Source organism: Gossypium hirsutum, chromosome A08 (assembly GCF_007990345.1).
Source record: "Gossypium hirsutum isolate 1008001.06 chromosome A08, Gossypium_hirsutum_v2.1, whole genome shotgun sequence".
Classification (NCBI taxonomy): domain Eukaryota; kingdom Viridiplantae; phylum Streptophyta; class Magnoliopsida; order Malvales; family Malvaceae; genus Gossypium; species Gossypium hirsutum.
In genome coordinates, this window is record NC_053431.1 from 121,093,429 (window position 1) to 121,109,538 (window position 16,110).

The window sequence follows — 16,110 nt, forward strand, 5'->3', positions numbered from 1 at the left end:
TAGCAATATCAACTGCTTAATAGATCATGGAACTTCATTAAAATCCTATTTATAGACAATATACTAATATCTTAATCACAGATGACCTACATGCAAGGCCTCTTATACATACCCTACTGTTAATATGCTTTTTAACAATCTTCCTCTTACAAAATCATAACATGCAAAGCTATCAGACTTATCAGGATGTTGAAACACCTACTTTTTAACCCAAAAACCTTAGCTTCCATTTGAACGAAGAAGAAGAGAATATTTGGTTTCAAAAAGAATCTAAATGTAGAACAAAAGGAAAAAAACCATCTGAATGTTCCATTCATACCATATATATATATACTCAATTCGCCTTAATGGATCTTGATAAGTGTCAACTGTATACAGAAATTGTCCTTTTGAATAACCTATAAAAACAAGGTGAAATATAAAAGAGAATCCTGTACAGATGCTATTTGACCAGTCAATTCATTCAGTTGACTCCTAACCATATCACGTTATAGAACCTACCTTGAATAGTGTTCAAGCAAACTGGACGTACTACCCCTCCAGCGATAACTCTCATAATGGACGCTCTTTGTTTTTCGTACTCTTTCTTTATTTGAAGAATATCCCGAATTGATATTCTGATATACTTCAACGGGCAAATACTTTATGTGCCAAACTTTAACTCGCTAGAAATATATAAATTGGCGATCTACGTTAACATAGTGGACCAAAACAAACAACATTCATATCTATTCACCTTCTTCTTGGATCCGCCAAATTTAGGGTGTTATAAAATCATCATTTCAAATAAAAAATTTTAGGTTAAATTCTACAATTGGTCCCTATATTTTTCATTTTCAGTAATTTTTTTTCTTTTACGTTCTTTTAACATTCCTTTTTTTCTTCTTCTTATTTTCCATTCTCTTCTGCTTCTCCCCCTGTTTTCTTCCCTTTTTCATTTTTTAACGTAGTTTTTCTATATTTTTCATTTGTTAAAACTAGTCCACAAGCTCGCATCACTTGAAAAAAATTAAATTGTTCAAAAAAATAAAAGTACAGAGACTAGTTTTAACAAATAGAAAACATAGAAAAACTATAGTAAAAGAAATGGAGTAGGGAGGAAAACCGATTGTATAGATTAATTTAAAATTTTGTTTAAAATGATGATTTAACACGCGAGATCAACTTACCGTTACACCGTTAACCGCGATTAACGGCTCAGTGACTAGGATGTTACAATGTGATAATGTAAGTGACTAAAATGTAATATTTCAAACATAAAGGACTAAAATACAAGTTGAGGTATACAAAAATAACTATTTTAATTATTTAAAAAATTTATTTTTTGAAATATGTAGTTTATCCTTTATAAATTTTTAATAAAAATTTTTTAGTTATTTTTTTAAAATTTAAAATTGGATTCATAGGAGTCATGCTCCAAAATGATAAAAACGTCAAATTGAGAGGAGAGAGGGGCAATTAGGAAGCAAAAATTTATGAAAGTAAAACAAAGTAATAGTAATGGTGCATGGTCGTGTCTTGTCTGGCAAAAGCTCCGCCCTGAATTTTGTTTCTGCCTCAAAAAAAAATTTCTCCTTTTTTAACTTCTTATATTTTGTTGAGATGGCATATCCTCTAAATTAAAAAGGTTAATTAATTCTTCCTTTCATTTATTTAGTATATAAACTTTTTTATCGTTGATGCTTTTAATCAAACATATTTTTCATAGCAGATTCTTGTGGCGGATTCCCCTACCACTCTTATTTTGGCTTCTTCTCCAACTGTTGCCTATTTTTACTCCCTTTACTTTATTCTGGAAATTTTTCTTCTTCATAGGGTAAGCCACAAATCCTTCTTTGTATTAAATTTCTTTTTGTCTCTTAATTTTCAAACGTCGGTTGCTTTCTATTTCTCTTTCTTCAAGTCCCATCTTGTACTTTTTTTTGAGCTCAGGTTTCCAGTGAATCCTTGGGGTTTGAAATGTTTTTATTTGGGGGCTAAGTTTTTAACCTGCTGCATTTAATTTGATCTGGGTTTGCTTTTATTTTTGCAGCTAAGCTGGATGACAGTGGAAAAATATTTAATTATTTTGGGTTAAAGTTTGGTTTTTTTAAGGACAAACTTGGGTGTTGAAAGCTGGAGTTTTGGTGACTGAAGGCGATTGGGCCGCTATCAAATCGGGTCAGTGTTAGTTAACAAAAAATTCCCCTGGCTTTTATATTGCTCTTAGAGTTGGTCTGTAATTTCTGCAAGGATTTTGTTTATTCTTTTTAGCTTTGCATTGTGTGCTTTGAAGATATTTTTTATGCTCTATGTTATGGTCACTCTTGTTATAAAGATTGGATATTGTAATGAATTCTAGCGTAGTTAGGGGCATTTGGCTAGAGAATCCCTAAAAGAGTGAGTAAGACCACGTTTAGAAATGAATTTCAGCAGAATTCTGGGGATTTTATTGCCCATTATGTTATGGAATTGAATAGGACTGAGGGTTTTTGGCTGTTTGACACAATAGCCTCAGCTGACCTTTGTGATAAAATAAATCTTCAATATAAAATTGCATGATCCTTCGGTTTATCACAGAGTTCTTCCCTCACAAACAACAATTTTTTCTAATGTTTTTACGTGAGACGATTTTATTTATTGGTAAAAGAAAGATCTTTGAAATGTACGTAGAGTTATTTATGCCATTTTGTGGATCATTTCCACTTAGAAGGCCTTATAGGCACATCTTTTCTGCATAAAGACAAGGCATCGATTGATAGACAGGGATCTACCTGTAGGAATTGAGGTTTTAGTTTGCTGGTGAGTGTTAACTTGGCCGTGTAAAAAACATCTGAATGTCAGTTATACGAACATTTTACCGAATAACAAGATTCTTCTGTGCGAGTGTTACCCTTGTTATTGACCTGTGGGCAAGCAAAAGATGCTTTACTCATACTTTCTAAACGTTTTTTCTTTGAATTTATCAGAAAATTTAAGATACTTTATTTTTATATATTCCTGCCAGATACGATTCCTCCTCCTCCCTCCCTCCCCCACCTTGTTACAAAGTTGGAACTAGTGTGCTTATGTCATTTCTGCTGGTCTTAATGAACTATGCCTTGTTTATGTTTTCCATTTTCTCAGCAATATGTTTTGCAGCTGTCATCTGAGTTCACCTGCTCCATTTTTTACAAGGTTGTCCAGCTTATTTTGCTGTCTTCTGCACTTGTTATTCATAGTAGGTCATTTGTTGAGTGTTCTATTGATGTGTGGCTCGACTCATGTCTTCATTTATGGCCTGACTTAACTACTAGTAATCTTTCTTCTTCATGAAGAAGGAAACCTAGGCTGATTGGTGCTCGTAGAATACTGGATTCTCAAATTTAAATGTTATGGCACTTATTTAAGAATCCATCAATGCTAATTCTGGTTATCAGATCATGCACTATCTGTGTCCTTTACTTGGACTAGAGGAAATTAAGGCAGAAGAGCTGCCTCATCTTTTATATAGTATTGTCTGCAAAGCGATGGGGCTTAATTGGCCTGTGGCAAAGTTTCGTCTAGACAGTAATGTTCTAGTATGGCTTGTTCTAGTTTTGAACGGGGCTTTTTTGAATTATGGTTTGATGATTGTTTTTTCTTTGTCAAATCCCAAGTGAGTGTATATTTTTTCAGTTGTTAATTTTTACCTGTTGCTTTGTTAGACTTTGAAATTAGGAACATTGGCTTTGTTTCTGGCTTACTTGTGTTATGATTTAGGCCAGTTACCCTCTCGTGTCATCTCTCAGTATGAACAACCAATACAGTGAAGATAAAGTAAGTCATTGAGTCTTGGTGATTCTCTAGACCATTAAAAAAATTGCATAGTTTTGAACATGCAGTGTTTTGTACAGGATGAAGCAACTGTCATGGGGTTTGAAGTGCCAAGATCACCAGATTCAAGTTATAATAATGTATACCCTGGGAACGAAGATGAAGCACGTGACCCACCAGTTGTCCCTCCTCACCTGCATCGTACCTTGCTTAGGTACCCTGCTAGCATGAACACATCCGGGAATCTTCCCTTGCCTGAAAACGTGATTCTAAATCATCTTTACATTGAAAACCGAGAACCACCAAGATCTGTGGTGGCACTTGGGTTCACTCAACGCTTTCGTGCAAAATATGTTACTGTTGTGCTATACAAACCAGTTCCAAGAAGGGGAAGTAGCAATACTTAATGCGTGAATCAAGAGTAGACCTTCATTGGGTTGGTTGGTTTGCCTTTGTGATGCAATTAGTTGCAATAGGTTCGAATACAGAAATAGCAGAAAGAAGTATTTATTGGTTTCGCAGCAGTTGATGGCTTGGAGGTTTTCCATTGAACCTTAGGTCAACACTTATCGATTACATTTAGAGTTGTTCTATATATATATATAAAGCTCTCTTTATTCTTTTAGACTGGTCTGTGTGGTGTTGTGCTGCCTAAGTAAGGTACTAAACTTAAAGCTGTTGTATTTGTGGGGCATTTAATCAAAGGATTCATTCATTTTGATGGGCATGCCTGCCATAGTTGTCGAATTCACCAATTTAAATGTACTGAGACCGGATCTTATGGAGGTTGAATAAAAAAAAAAAAAAGTAAAATACTTAATGACCAGAGCTGTCGTGGGTGAAGTCTTGCTCAAGATTTTTCAATCCTACGTAAAAAATAAAAAGGAATTAAGTTATTACAAAAATAATAAATAATAGAAAAGAGAGAAGATAAAAAGTAATATTTCGAAATAATTTAGAATAAACTCAAGATGAGATTTTCAGTATTTTTCAGCTTTAGATGTGAAGTTCAGTTTAGATGTCGAAATTTTGACATTTTTGGTGCCGAAATTCGTCACAGATTGTACATACTTTTTACTTAATGCTAAGTTGATTAAAATGATGGAATAACAATTTCAAACCATTAATTGTAAAAATATTTTGATAATTAATCCTGACCAATTCAACAACTTCGCTTTATGATTTAAAAAAACATGAGTCTATTTAACATATCTCAACTGTTTTCTCAATTAAATTATGCTAACTTGTTGTAATTATTAGAATAAAAATGATTATTAGAAAGGCAATTTGTTATACTTAGTTGTATATTATTCTAAATACCCAACAGTAGCATTCTTAGTTTCTTAGGATCACACTAACAATAATATTAGTACTACGTTTGCTAGAAATATTATTTTTTACACATGTTTTGGTATATAAGCTAGTAATAAACTAATTTGATTACTAATATTTAGTCAATCTCATAACTTTTTTTTAACGAAGAGAATGAAAAATTTCGTTTATTTTGATAAAGGTATTATTTTTTACAAGATTTGTTGCTCATCTTTCTAATTTCAAGTTTAAATTTGTACTAATTATTTTTTATTTTGTCTAACTATTATAATACATACATAATAAATAAGTTTTTTCATCATATTATTACAATAGTAATCAAATAAGGTATTTTCAAATCTCATAGTTGTAGAAAATGAAACTTTATCTACTCTTGACTAAAAAATTAAAATTAGCTACCTATAGTAAAAAAAAAAATGCTGAAATTTTATTGAAAGTCTAATCCTGAAAACATAAACTCTCATAAAAGAAGAGTTGTATTCCAACTTACCTCTACAGAAATAATACAAAATATTAAATATAATAAAAATCCTAAAAGAATAAATAAAAGATAGAGAAAGGATTGTATAAAAACTGTGATTTCAATTTCATACAATCTCTTCTCAGAAAAAATAATATTAATTCTAAATTAATTAAGTATGCTTAGAGGTCCAAATACAAACTAGCTTTTAAATTAGAAATAGCATAGATCCAAAATTGCTCTTCTTGGCTTGTATTCTAAACACAAATTGTACTTGTCAAAAATAGATAAAAATCACCGAAATTAATGGTGGCCCCAATTATGTCATTAGTAATGCCACAATCATGTGATAACCAGCAATCATTTGGTCAAAATATATTTATTTGTTAGTTGACGATATGCAATTGAGATGTACTTGGTGTACTAAAACCAAACAATGTTCCCACATATATATTATTTGGGAAATGCATAAGTCAAATGACATCTCTGCATGATGTTATTATATTAATCATATACTTCTTACTTTGTGGCTCCTCGACATAAACTTGAGCTGGATTCTCATCATCAACACCTTACTTGCAATGCCTTGATAATTGATGAAATTACATCATTAAACCCGGATTCTTTTGATTTCCTTTAATGCGACTATAATCCATGGTCTTGGTTTAAAGAGGATGTTCCAATCATCCTTGCTTGTAGCTAAATGTTTTTATCACAAACTTAATTCGATGGAGTGATAAAGGAGTTGTGGATACCAATACCGAGTTCCACATAAAATTTTAGCCCATAAAACCTTCATTTATCTAAAAGCTTGCAGGAAAATTTCAGATTTATTAAATCTTTTCTAATAATGTGTATTAATATATGGATATAGAGATAAAATCTAGCAACCTTTATCCATTTCCTAAAAAGCAATCTGACACTCTTCAATTAAACATCGTATAATGGAGCCTTTATTAATATAAACGCCACATTAATATCTTCCATCTTATCCTATTAAGCCATGATCAGCACAGAGTCTCAAATGTGTTATTAAAATTATTTTTAAATTTATACACTCTAATTTCAACTGCTAGAAGCCCTTAATTAAGCTATTGTAGAATATTATTAAACACTAGTTCTTCAAGAAAAGATGCAAACAAAAACTAAGCCATAAAATAATTAATACTCCCCAAACAAACTCTCAGAGCCTGTGAAAGGGTAAACAATGAGCTATATCATAGACTTTCTGTCAGCATCGATAAACCATGAGGAGAAAAGAAAACTCCAGTTTATGCAATATTAAGAGCAAAAGAAATTAAAAAAAACAGTTGACCTAAGCACAAGTATGAGATTGTGGGCTTTTTTTAAAACGAAGAAACATTTTTCAACTTCTTTTTTGTCATTATATTTCCCTTAATAGCAAATAATTTTGACTTCGGAGATTGAAATAAAATTTTTGTTCATATTATTTGATATGCAAATAGCAAGGCGTTGAATTTTGCAGAAGCTAGGCAGGGTTACATAAAGCTACTTCATTGGGAAGCTAGGTCAAGTAGTGTTGGACATGTATCCTTTCGCATTTGGATTAAAGCATTATTATTCCTGTTTTGAGAATTTATTTACGTAATTATAACTTAGTCAAACATATTTATGTAGGATCTGCCGGGCTTCTCTCCCTTTGTCAAATAATCATAAACAAATATGTTCCCTCGGGAGACTATGAGGTAAGCCTCTACTTCCACTTGTTCTGGGAAGCCGCTTGGTTTGCTTAGCGTCATCCCTTAAATTTGATCTCTAATTATAAGATTAGAATATAAAATTATTTAGAAATATATTTTATTAAATTATTCTTATACATTTTTTTACTATACAAGAGTTGAATATAAATAATTTTATTTTCTAACAAATTAATTTCATGTATCTTCTCTCAAATAAATAAATTGGAATTGAGGAGTAGAGGTGTGTATGGGCCGGGCCGGGCCGAGTTCGGGTAGGCCTAAAATTTTGCCCAAGCCTGACTCGAGTAAAAATTTTAAAACTCAGGCCCGGCCTAGCCCGCCCATATTAATTTTTATATAATTTTAAAATATATATAAATTATCAAAAATACTAAAAACATCAAAATAAATATTTCTCAACATATTGAAAATAAATTTTAAAAAATATGTATACTTAAATAAAATTAAAATAGATGCAACTTAACAAGCAAATGCTTCTAAAATAATAACAAAATTAACAAATGTGTTTAAAATAATAAAATAAATTTTATACAATATCCAAACAATAACAATAAAATAGCAGCAACCTAATAGTAAAATAGTAGCAAAATAGGGAGAAAACAATAAGGAAATAATATTAAAAAAATAGATTTTTTGACATGTAGTGAATTCGGGCCGGGCCGGGCCAAAAATGCCTTACCCGAGGAAAAAACGGGCCTAATTTTTTTGCCTAAGCCCATTTTTCGGGCCTATGTTTTTGCCCAAACCTTTTTAAATTTTGGGCGAGCCTGGCCCATGCACACCTCTATTGAGGAGTACTTGTTTATCTGTAAAACATGTTATTTATTATGGTTTAAGGGTAAATTTGATCAAAATAATTAAAAAAAGAAAATTATTATAAAAGTAATGTTTCGGGCTAAATGTAATATAATAAATTAAATATTATTTTTCTTAATTTATAATAATAAATAAATATAGTTGAAATGTTATTTGAAGAAGTATTAAAGAATTAGAGAATTTGATTCAGAAGTGTCACATTATCAATGGAATATTTGATATCCAAATGGGGGAATCTTATGTGGAGATCTCAAATTACGTTTCAATTTTTAAAGCTAAATACACTCAAAATGTTATCTTTTTAAAAGTTATTATATAACAGCCGATTGAGTCTTATTTTAATTGGCATGGGCATTGTTGCCAATGCAGGAGGACGTGGGTTTGAATGCACTAAGATGTATTATCTTCCTATTTATGAGTTGGGGAGGAATTATGGGTAGTTCAAAGTATTATACAAAAAAGAACAGATATGATCAGAACCTATAATGAAATTGTTAAATAAAAAATTATTATATAACAAATCAAAGATAAAACCGGTTTATCTTGAGTAATATATATAATCTAATACAATATGAAGGAGAAAGAAGAAAAAAAGAAAAAAGTAGACGTCAAAGACTAGAATTATTAGCAATAACAAATTTAATGTCAAGTTGTAGATTGATATTTTGAAGGAAGTGTGAAGGTTGTGGAGTTGTTATTAGAGGTAGGTAACAAGTGGAATGAAAGGCAAATAAGAAAACGATGATTTAAGTTGGTAAAAATGAACATGTTGAAACTGATAAAAACGCTTCAATATATAAATTCATAAAGAGTAACTTAAACCAATTTTAAAAATTAATTTTTATGAATATTTCGTGAATTTGAATGCGCTAAAATTTATTATTTTTTTATTTATAAATTAAGTAACAATTAAGAATAGCTTCAACATTAAATTTCTTTGATTTCAAATCTTTACCTCTGGTTTTATTTAACAAATAAATTGCATTAAATAACACTAAATGCAAATAGGTGAGACATAAGTTGCACTAACAAATTTAAACCAAAATTTTAGTTTTTTCGACTACTAAATTATATTTAAGAACCTGTATCAAAAAATACTCCTATGCCAACATATTTTGGAAGTCAAAAGGTTTTGTGACTATGATTTTCATTTTCTTCTTGTATTCAGCAAACTACAAGTTGATCATCTGTAACACCCCAAACCCGGCCCAGACGTTAAAGCCGAATCCGACGTGCCACTTTGAAGTCAAAAACCCGTGTTCCCTTTTTAGTGTTTTAAAAAGCTGACTTTTGTCAAACTAACCAAGTGAATGGAAGCTAGACACCAGGTAGGTATCCATAATAGAGGAGGTGAGCCACGAAGGCTGCTTAAGTACCAAGCTCTCCGATTGGATCCAATCCTAGACATGCCCACATCCATTGCCACACTTGGTTATAACAAGTTGAAATTTCTTTGAGTGATTATCTTTGGTAAATCGAATATTCGTGACGTCGTGTTATTTTAAAAAAAAAGTATCGTTTTGAAATCACGCCCTAAGTCTAGCCCATTTGAATTAGTATCCATCAATTTAAAGTTGGTTTTAATAATATAATCCCAGAAAAATCAAAGAAGAAAATAAAGTTAAAATGGCCTTATTACAACCCAAAAATTAAATAGTAATTAAAAATAACTTAAGAAAACCAGTCTCTTTTTCAAACCTAAAAGTATTCACCATGGCCACTCTGAATCCCATCCGGCTCTAAGTCACCCACATCAAGGCTCACCTGCAAGGTTAAAGAAGGGTGAGTTTGGGGAAACTCAGTGTGTAAGGAAAACCCATTCAAAGCCCAAGTCAGCTCAAGCCCATTGGGCCTAAGCCCATTCAGGTAACAGTGGTACTGGGCCAGAGCCCTTTTCAGATTATAATAAACTGGGCCTTAGCCCCTTATTCAGATAACAGTATGACCCATAGGTCCATTTCAAAATAAATGCAACATCAGTAAACATGTGCAAGCCCATTTGGGGAGACTACTTAACCCACCAACCACTACAATCCACCCATACCAGCCATACACTCCATGTGGGGAATAGCTCAACCCACCCAGCCCAACACTCCAAAGTTGCAGCCTTGCTGCTCAGTTAACAGTAAATTGAGGCAAAGCCTCCAGTACGTGGACAAGCCACTTTCAGTACTTCCTCCGTCAATATCCCAGTCCCATGCATCAGATAATAACAACATGGCATGAAGTAAATAACAACAGTCAAACATGCATTTAGGTCAATTTAACCCTAGTGGTATTTCGGTAATTTATCTCCTAGGGGTAAAACTGTAAATTTTCCACTTTTAAAGGTATTTCAGTAATTTATCTATTTTAGGGTTTTTCATGCATATTCCTACCTTTCATGTACTAACAGAATCACTACCGAGGGTTCTTACCGAATTGGGCCCGTTGGCCCATCATTCCAATTTTGGCCTATTAAGCCCCAAAATATCGAGGGTACAGAAATCATGCACTTTGCAGTCCAAACATTGCAGCTTACCAAAAACATTAATCGATTTACCTCACGAGCATTCGCACACTCGCAAATCTACAAAATACCGGTTTTCGGTATTTCGGCTTTTCGACTTTTGCCGATTTAGACTAAGAAAGAGGGTGTTATTTACACACCTGTTTGCGACGATATGCTGACGAGATCCACACACGAACCGCCTACAATTGGATTACTAACACGTTAATCTAACTATTCAAATACAAACTACGTATTAACCCCTTACAATGTTCGGCCAACCACACCTACAGATCATAGTAAGCTTATAAGAAATTAATAAGCAACTCATTAACAAATTTTTGTCAATGTTTACCACATAATCATAATTTCACTGCAAGCTGTCTTCCTGAGCAACAGTCACTAAATCATTTATAACTGGAGCTACGAAACTCCAAATCAAGTGCCGTTAATTTTTCCTGAAAATAGACTCATATATCTTCTATCCATAAAATTTTTAGAATTTTTGGTATGGCCAATCAATACCAGATTTTTCTTAAAGTTTCCCATGTTTCACTGTTTGACTAATCTGACCACTCTTCATTACAAATCAAATTTCTCATTGTACAGAATTCAAAATATGTTCTCGTTTATTTCATTTGAAACTAGACTCATTAAGCTTTAATTACATAATTTATTCAGCTTCTAATTCATCTCCCACAATTTATGGTGATTTTCCAAAGTCACATTACTGCTGCTGTCCCAAGCAGATTTATTACCAAATCACTCTTTCACACCTAACTTGCATGCTTGTTATTTAAACATGTATATCACCAATCAATCTTCACATATCTATGATTTTACTTAATTATAATCTCCATTTCATCATTTTAAAGCACAACATGTTAGCCGATTTTTCCCCTTAGCATCTAAGGCACATGCATGCTCATTTGTTTGGCTCAACTTCACCTATCTTCCATTTTTCATCAAAAGAACATGAAACAACAACCAAAAACCAAAATATGCTTCATGAGTTAGGATAGAATCAAGAACTCATGAACATCAAGATAGAAGCAAAGTACCAAGAACTTACCTTCAATTTTTCCCCCTCCTAGTGACCGAATATTCAAGGGTTTCCTCCCCTATTTGCTCTCTCTCAAATTCGACTATGAAGAACAAAGAATGAACAAAAACCTTCCTTTACTTCCTTTTGTTATTCTTATCACTCAACATTTTATGACACATAAATGATATACTAATATTTGTGCCATACTCATGCCATAATTCCAAGAAAAATATGCCCATAATGCTTACCATGCCCATCATCCATTAACTATTAAAATGCTAAAATGCATACATTATCAACTATCCATCACCTTGGCCGGGCACTACATTAAAAGTGGGGAATTTGACATGCAAATCCTCCTATTTTACACTACTATTTATTTGGCCACTACAAATTAGCTTATAGCATTTTCAAACATTTTCACATAGGTACTATTTCATAATTTCACTCCCTTTTTCTTATGGAACAAAAATTAACTAAAATTACCGGGTTCTATCTTAAGCTTGAGCCTTCTAGAGGCCCACTAACATAATTAAACCTATGCCAACATTCACAGAATTCGCGAAAATTGGGGCGTTACATCATCATTCAGTTGATAAATATATTTTAACAAATAATATCTTTGTGTTTATATTCAAATATCTATGAAAAGAAATTAAAAATTAAAGAATCAAAAGTATTCAGATTCTTGCTTTAAACCATATATACAAAATGATAAATTCCTTATATTAAGGTCAGAATCTTCCCAGTTTACTAGTTTAAATTTCAGCAGGACCACAAATGACGAAACCACATCTTAAACAATTTGTATTCTATGTAGCAACTTTGCCCTTTCAGTCCAACGCACTCCATCTCTTCCAGGGTGAATGTTAATTATAATGTTCTGTAATGCCCTTTTCTCCACCATATAACAACTTGAAAAATGATGTAATCATCATTGATTATTGTTGATTAGCAGAGGTTAGTGTGGTAATTAAGCAACTGGTTAGCTCTTAATAATTGTCTAATTGATCCTTTGGGATATACGATGAGACTTTTCCATTGCTGCGGCGAAGAGGATTCTTAACTGTTGGGAATCTCCATTAGCTCTTTAAACAGCTCCTAAAATGTCAACACCAATCACGTATAAATATCACCCAAGTTTCCTTTAATTCAAACAACAATTCCACGAAGAAGAACCAACTTTCTTTTCTAGACTTTCCCAAGAAAAAGGAAGAAGAAAATGAGTGACATTGAGGGATCCCCAGGAAGCTCCATGCATGGAGTTACTGGAAGAGAACCAACTTTTGCATTATCAGTAGCTTCACCTATGGTTCCAACTGATACAACAGCTAAATTCGACTTACCAGTGGATTCTGAGCACAAAGCTAAAGTGTTCAAGCTTTTCTCTTTTGCTAATCCCCACATGAGGACTTTTCACTTGTCCTGGATCTCCTTCTTCACTTGCTTCGTCTCCACTTTTGCTGCAGCACCCCTTGTCCCCATCATCCGTGATAATCTCAACTTAAAGAAACAAGATATTGGGAATGCTGGGGTTGCTTCTGTTTCGGGAAGTATATTTTCAAGGCTAGTAATGGGCGCCGTTTGTGACCTTTTGGGACCTCGTTACGGTTGCGCCTTTTTGATCATGTTATCGGCTCCGACCGTCTTTTGCATGTCGTTTGTTTCGGACGCCGGAGGTTATATCGCAGTTCGGTTTATGATCGGATTCTCCCTTGCTACATTCGTGTCTTGCCAATACTGGATGAGCACAATGTTTAACAGCAAGATTATAGGGCTGGTCAATGGAACAGCAGCCGGATGGGGTAACATGGGAGGAGGTGCAACTCAGCTTTTGATGCCTTTAGTTTATGATATCATTCGACGACTTGGATCTACACCATTCACTGCCTGGAGAATCGCTTTCTTCATTCCTGGATGCCTTCATATCATCATGGGGATCTTGGTCTTAACACTTGGCCAGGACTTGCCTGATGGAAACCTTAGTAGTTTGCAAAAGAAGGGTGATGTTGCAAAAGATAAATTCGGCAAAGTAAGTTTAATTACTATATATATATATATTTCCAAATAAAGCCAATTTTCATCATGTCAATTCTTTGCTAAAGAATAGTATGCTTTCATTTCAGGTGCTATGGTATGCCGTCACAAATTACAGGACCTGGATCTTTGTTCTTCTCTATGGCTACTCCATGGGAGTTGAATTGTCAACTGATAATGTCATTGCTGAATACTTTTACGACAGGTAAGTCAAATACTACAACTACAATATATATGCATATATCTTTACAGAAAAAAAATCAAACTATAAGAGTAAAATTAATCGACTGCAATGTCAATGAACAGGTTTAATCTCAAACTACACACAGCAGGGATAATTGCCGCCACCTTTGGCATGGCAAACCTTGTTGCTCGTCCCTTTGGTGGTTACGCTTCAGACAAAGCAGCCCAATTATTTGGCATGAGAGGCAGGCTTTGGGTCCTATGGAGCTTACAAACTTTAGGAGGTGTCTTCTGTATCTGGCTAGGCCGTGCCAATTCTCTTCCCATTGCTGTCCTGGCAATGATCCTCTTCTCCATCGGAGCTCAAGCCGCATGCGGCGCCACGTTCGGCATCATCCCCTTCATTTCACGACGATCCTTGGGAATCATTTCGGGTCTAACCGGTGCCGGTGGGAACTTCGGGTCCGGATTGACACAATTAATTTTCTTCTCAACATCGAGATTTTCGACCGCATCTGGTCTTTCATGGATGGGAGCCATGATAGTGGCTTGCACTCTTCCAGTGACATTGGTGCATTTCCCTCAATGGGGCAGCATGTTCTTCCCACCATCCAAAGATGTCGTCAAATCCACCGAAGAACATTACTACTCTTCGGAGTGGAATGAGGACGAAAAGAAAAAGGGTATGCACTCGGCTAGTCTCAAGTTCGCCGAGAACAGCCGGTCGGAACGTGGAAAGCGCGTGGCCTCAGCACCAACCCCGCCTAATACAACCCCTTCCCATGTTTAAGTAAATCATATTAAGTGTTTTCCTTTTTCTTGTTGAATAATAAGAAGGTTTTCACTTTTTTAACTCAAGCCTTAGATGAAACTGGAACCAGATATTATAATATCCAAATGTTAGCTAATCAAAATCGGAATTGTTTATGTTCATATATACTGAATTTTCGATGTAAGATCTCAGGATATTAAAATAGTTTATATTCCAACTGTCTTTGATTGTAAAACCCAACTAGAATTAAATACTAAGTATACATAAACAAAATATATGAAAATAATAATACGAGTTATTTGCACCATTTATTCTCAAACTATAACTTTCATTCTAAATTGGTTCCACGCTTTAAAACATTCTAATTACATCATTAAACTATTAATGTTATATCAATAAAATCATTTCATTATTAAAATTATTAATTTAACTGTTAAATGAGATGTGAAATCTTATCTAACATAGTTTAAAATGGAAAAGTTAAAGAAAAATGAATGTTGTAAAAATCTTGATCTTAAGGTTTTTAAAACTTTTACAAAAGCCTTATTGTTCACTCTTTTTTTTTTCAATTTTACTTTTTTTTTGTTTTTACTTTTAAAACATAAACAATAAGTTGTACTTTTCAAAAATTTGATTTTGAAGTATGTTAAGTAAGATTTAATATGTAATTTAATAATTAAATTAATAATTTTAATAATTAAAAATTTTGATTAATATAATATTGATAGTTTAATAATGTAATTAGAATATTTTAAAGATGTGTTGAATAGATTATATTGGTAGATTGCATCAGCAAAAGTCATGTTTGGATTAGTATGACAGGCATTGGCAGCATTATGATATCTAAGCTAGCTCCCAAAAGTTGAAACAAATAAAAAAATCTTTGCTTGTGGCTTGGGAAACCTTTTTATGGTTTTTTTAACATTATATTACAAAAAATACATTCAATAAAAGGTCCCCTTTTGATTAGAATATTGCAACTTGTTTGCACATCTTGACGATTTCATATAATTTTGTTTTAATAAAAGATTAGTAAAAATCAAAGGGTGAAGCTAAGCATATTGAGTTGTTTCGATTTAAATAAAGCATGCTTGATGATCATATATGACATTTACTCCTCATATTTGAATCTCCAAAAAGACAGTGGTAAGCAAATAATATGAATATGTCTCTATAATAGATGCATTAGCATTAATCCTCTAATTAAAAAGCATACTTAATATAGAGTTAATTCATAATTTTATAATTTTTTTTAATATAACAAAGATATAAAACATTGTTTATATAACACATATTTTTATTATTTATCAAAATAGGGCTCATTTATAAAAATAATATTAAAAAAATTAATTAATTATAAAAATAGAGTGAGGAATAAATTAATTATAAAAATGAAGTATATGTTACAGTAACTTTAGATGCCGACTGACACATTGGTAACATCAAGGAACGTTATTAAAAAATTTTGTAGAAAAAAAACTT

The 16,110-nt window shown here is 32.8% G+C and overlaps 2 protein-coding genes across 10 annotated transcripts; both read left to right on the forward strand.

The window, feature by feature from the left end:
* Positions 1-1,428: 1,428 nt before the first annotated feature.
* On the forward strand, positions 1,429-4,495 carry LOC107942172 (SNF1-related protein kinase regulatory subunit beta-3). Of its 9 annotated transcripts, none has more exons than XM_016875810.2 (5): positions 1,429-1,627; positions 1,712-1,816; positions 2,033-2,160; positions 3,666-3,777; positions 3,855-4,495. In XM_016875810.2, exons 4-5 carry the CDS (start codon positions 3,751-3,753, stop codon positions 4,179-4,181), a joined length of 354 nt encoding a protein of 117 aa, XP_016731299.1. In that variant the 5' UTR covers positions 1,429-1,627; positions 1,712-1,816; positions 2,033-2,160; positions 3,666-3,750; the 3' UTR covers positions 4,182-4,495. The 9 variants fall into 9 exon arrangements, 8 of the variants coding, with proteins under 8 accessions (XP_016731299.1, XP_016731300.1, XP_016731301.1 ...); XM_016875811.2 differs by having other exon boundaries at positions 3,721-3,777; XM_016875812.2 differs by having other exon boundaries at positions 3,726-3,777.
* An 8,284-nt stretch (positions 4,496-12,779) lies between these two features.
* On the forward strand, positions 12,780-14,837 carry LOC107942169 (high-affinity nitrate transporter 2.1). The gene is made up of 3 exons (XM_016875806.2): positions 12,780-13,668; positions 13,763-13,878; positions 13,980-14,837. Exons 1-3 carry the CDS (start codon positions 12,859-12,861, stop codon positions 14,644-14,646), a joined length of 1,593 nt encoding a protein of 530 aa, XP_016731295.1. The 5' UTR covers positions 12,780-12,858; the 3' UTR covers positions 14,647-14,837.
* The last annotated feature ends 1,273 nt before the right edge of the window (positions 14,838-16,110 follow it).

What these genes read in the sequence shown, in the direction of transcription:
- LOC107942172 (XM_016875809.2), top strand. Translation starts at nt 3,076, where the DNA reads ATGCCTTGTTTATGTTTTCCATTTTCTCAGCAATATGTTTTGCAGCTG. An exon ending in CCTGCTCCATTTTTTACAAG is followed by an intron (nt 3,157 to 3,720) that starts GTTGTCCAGCTT and finishes GTTATGATTTAG; the next exon opens with GCCAGTTACCCTCTCGTGTC. An exon ending in ACCAATACAGTGAAGATAAA is followed by an intron (nt 3,778 to 3,854) that starts GTAAGTCATTGA and finishes TGTTTTGTACAG; the next exon opens with GATGAAGCAACTGTCATGGG.
- LOC107942169 (XM_016875806.2), top strand. Translation starts at nt 12,859, where the DNA reads ATGAGTGACATTGAGGGATCCCCAGGAAGCTCCATGCATGGAGTTACT. An exon ending in CAAAAGATAAATTCGGCAAA is followed by an intron (nt 13,669 to 13,762) that starts GTAAGTTTAATT and finishes CTTTCATTTCAG; the next exon opens with GTGCTATGGTATGCCGTCAC. An exon ending in GCTGAATACTTTTACGACAG is followed by an intron (nt 13,879 to 13,979) that starts GTAAGTCAAATA and finishes GTCAATGAACAG; the next exon opens with GTTTAATCTCAAACTACACA.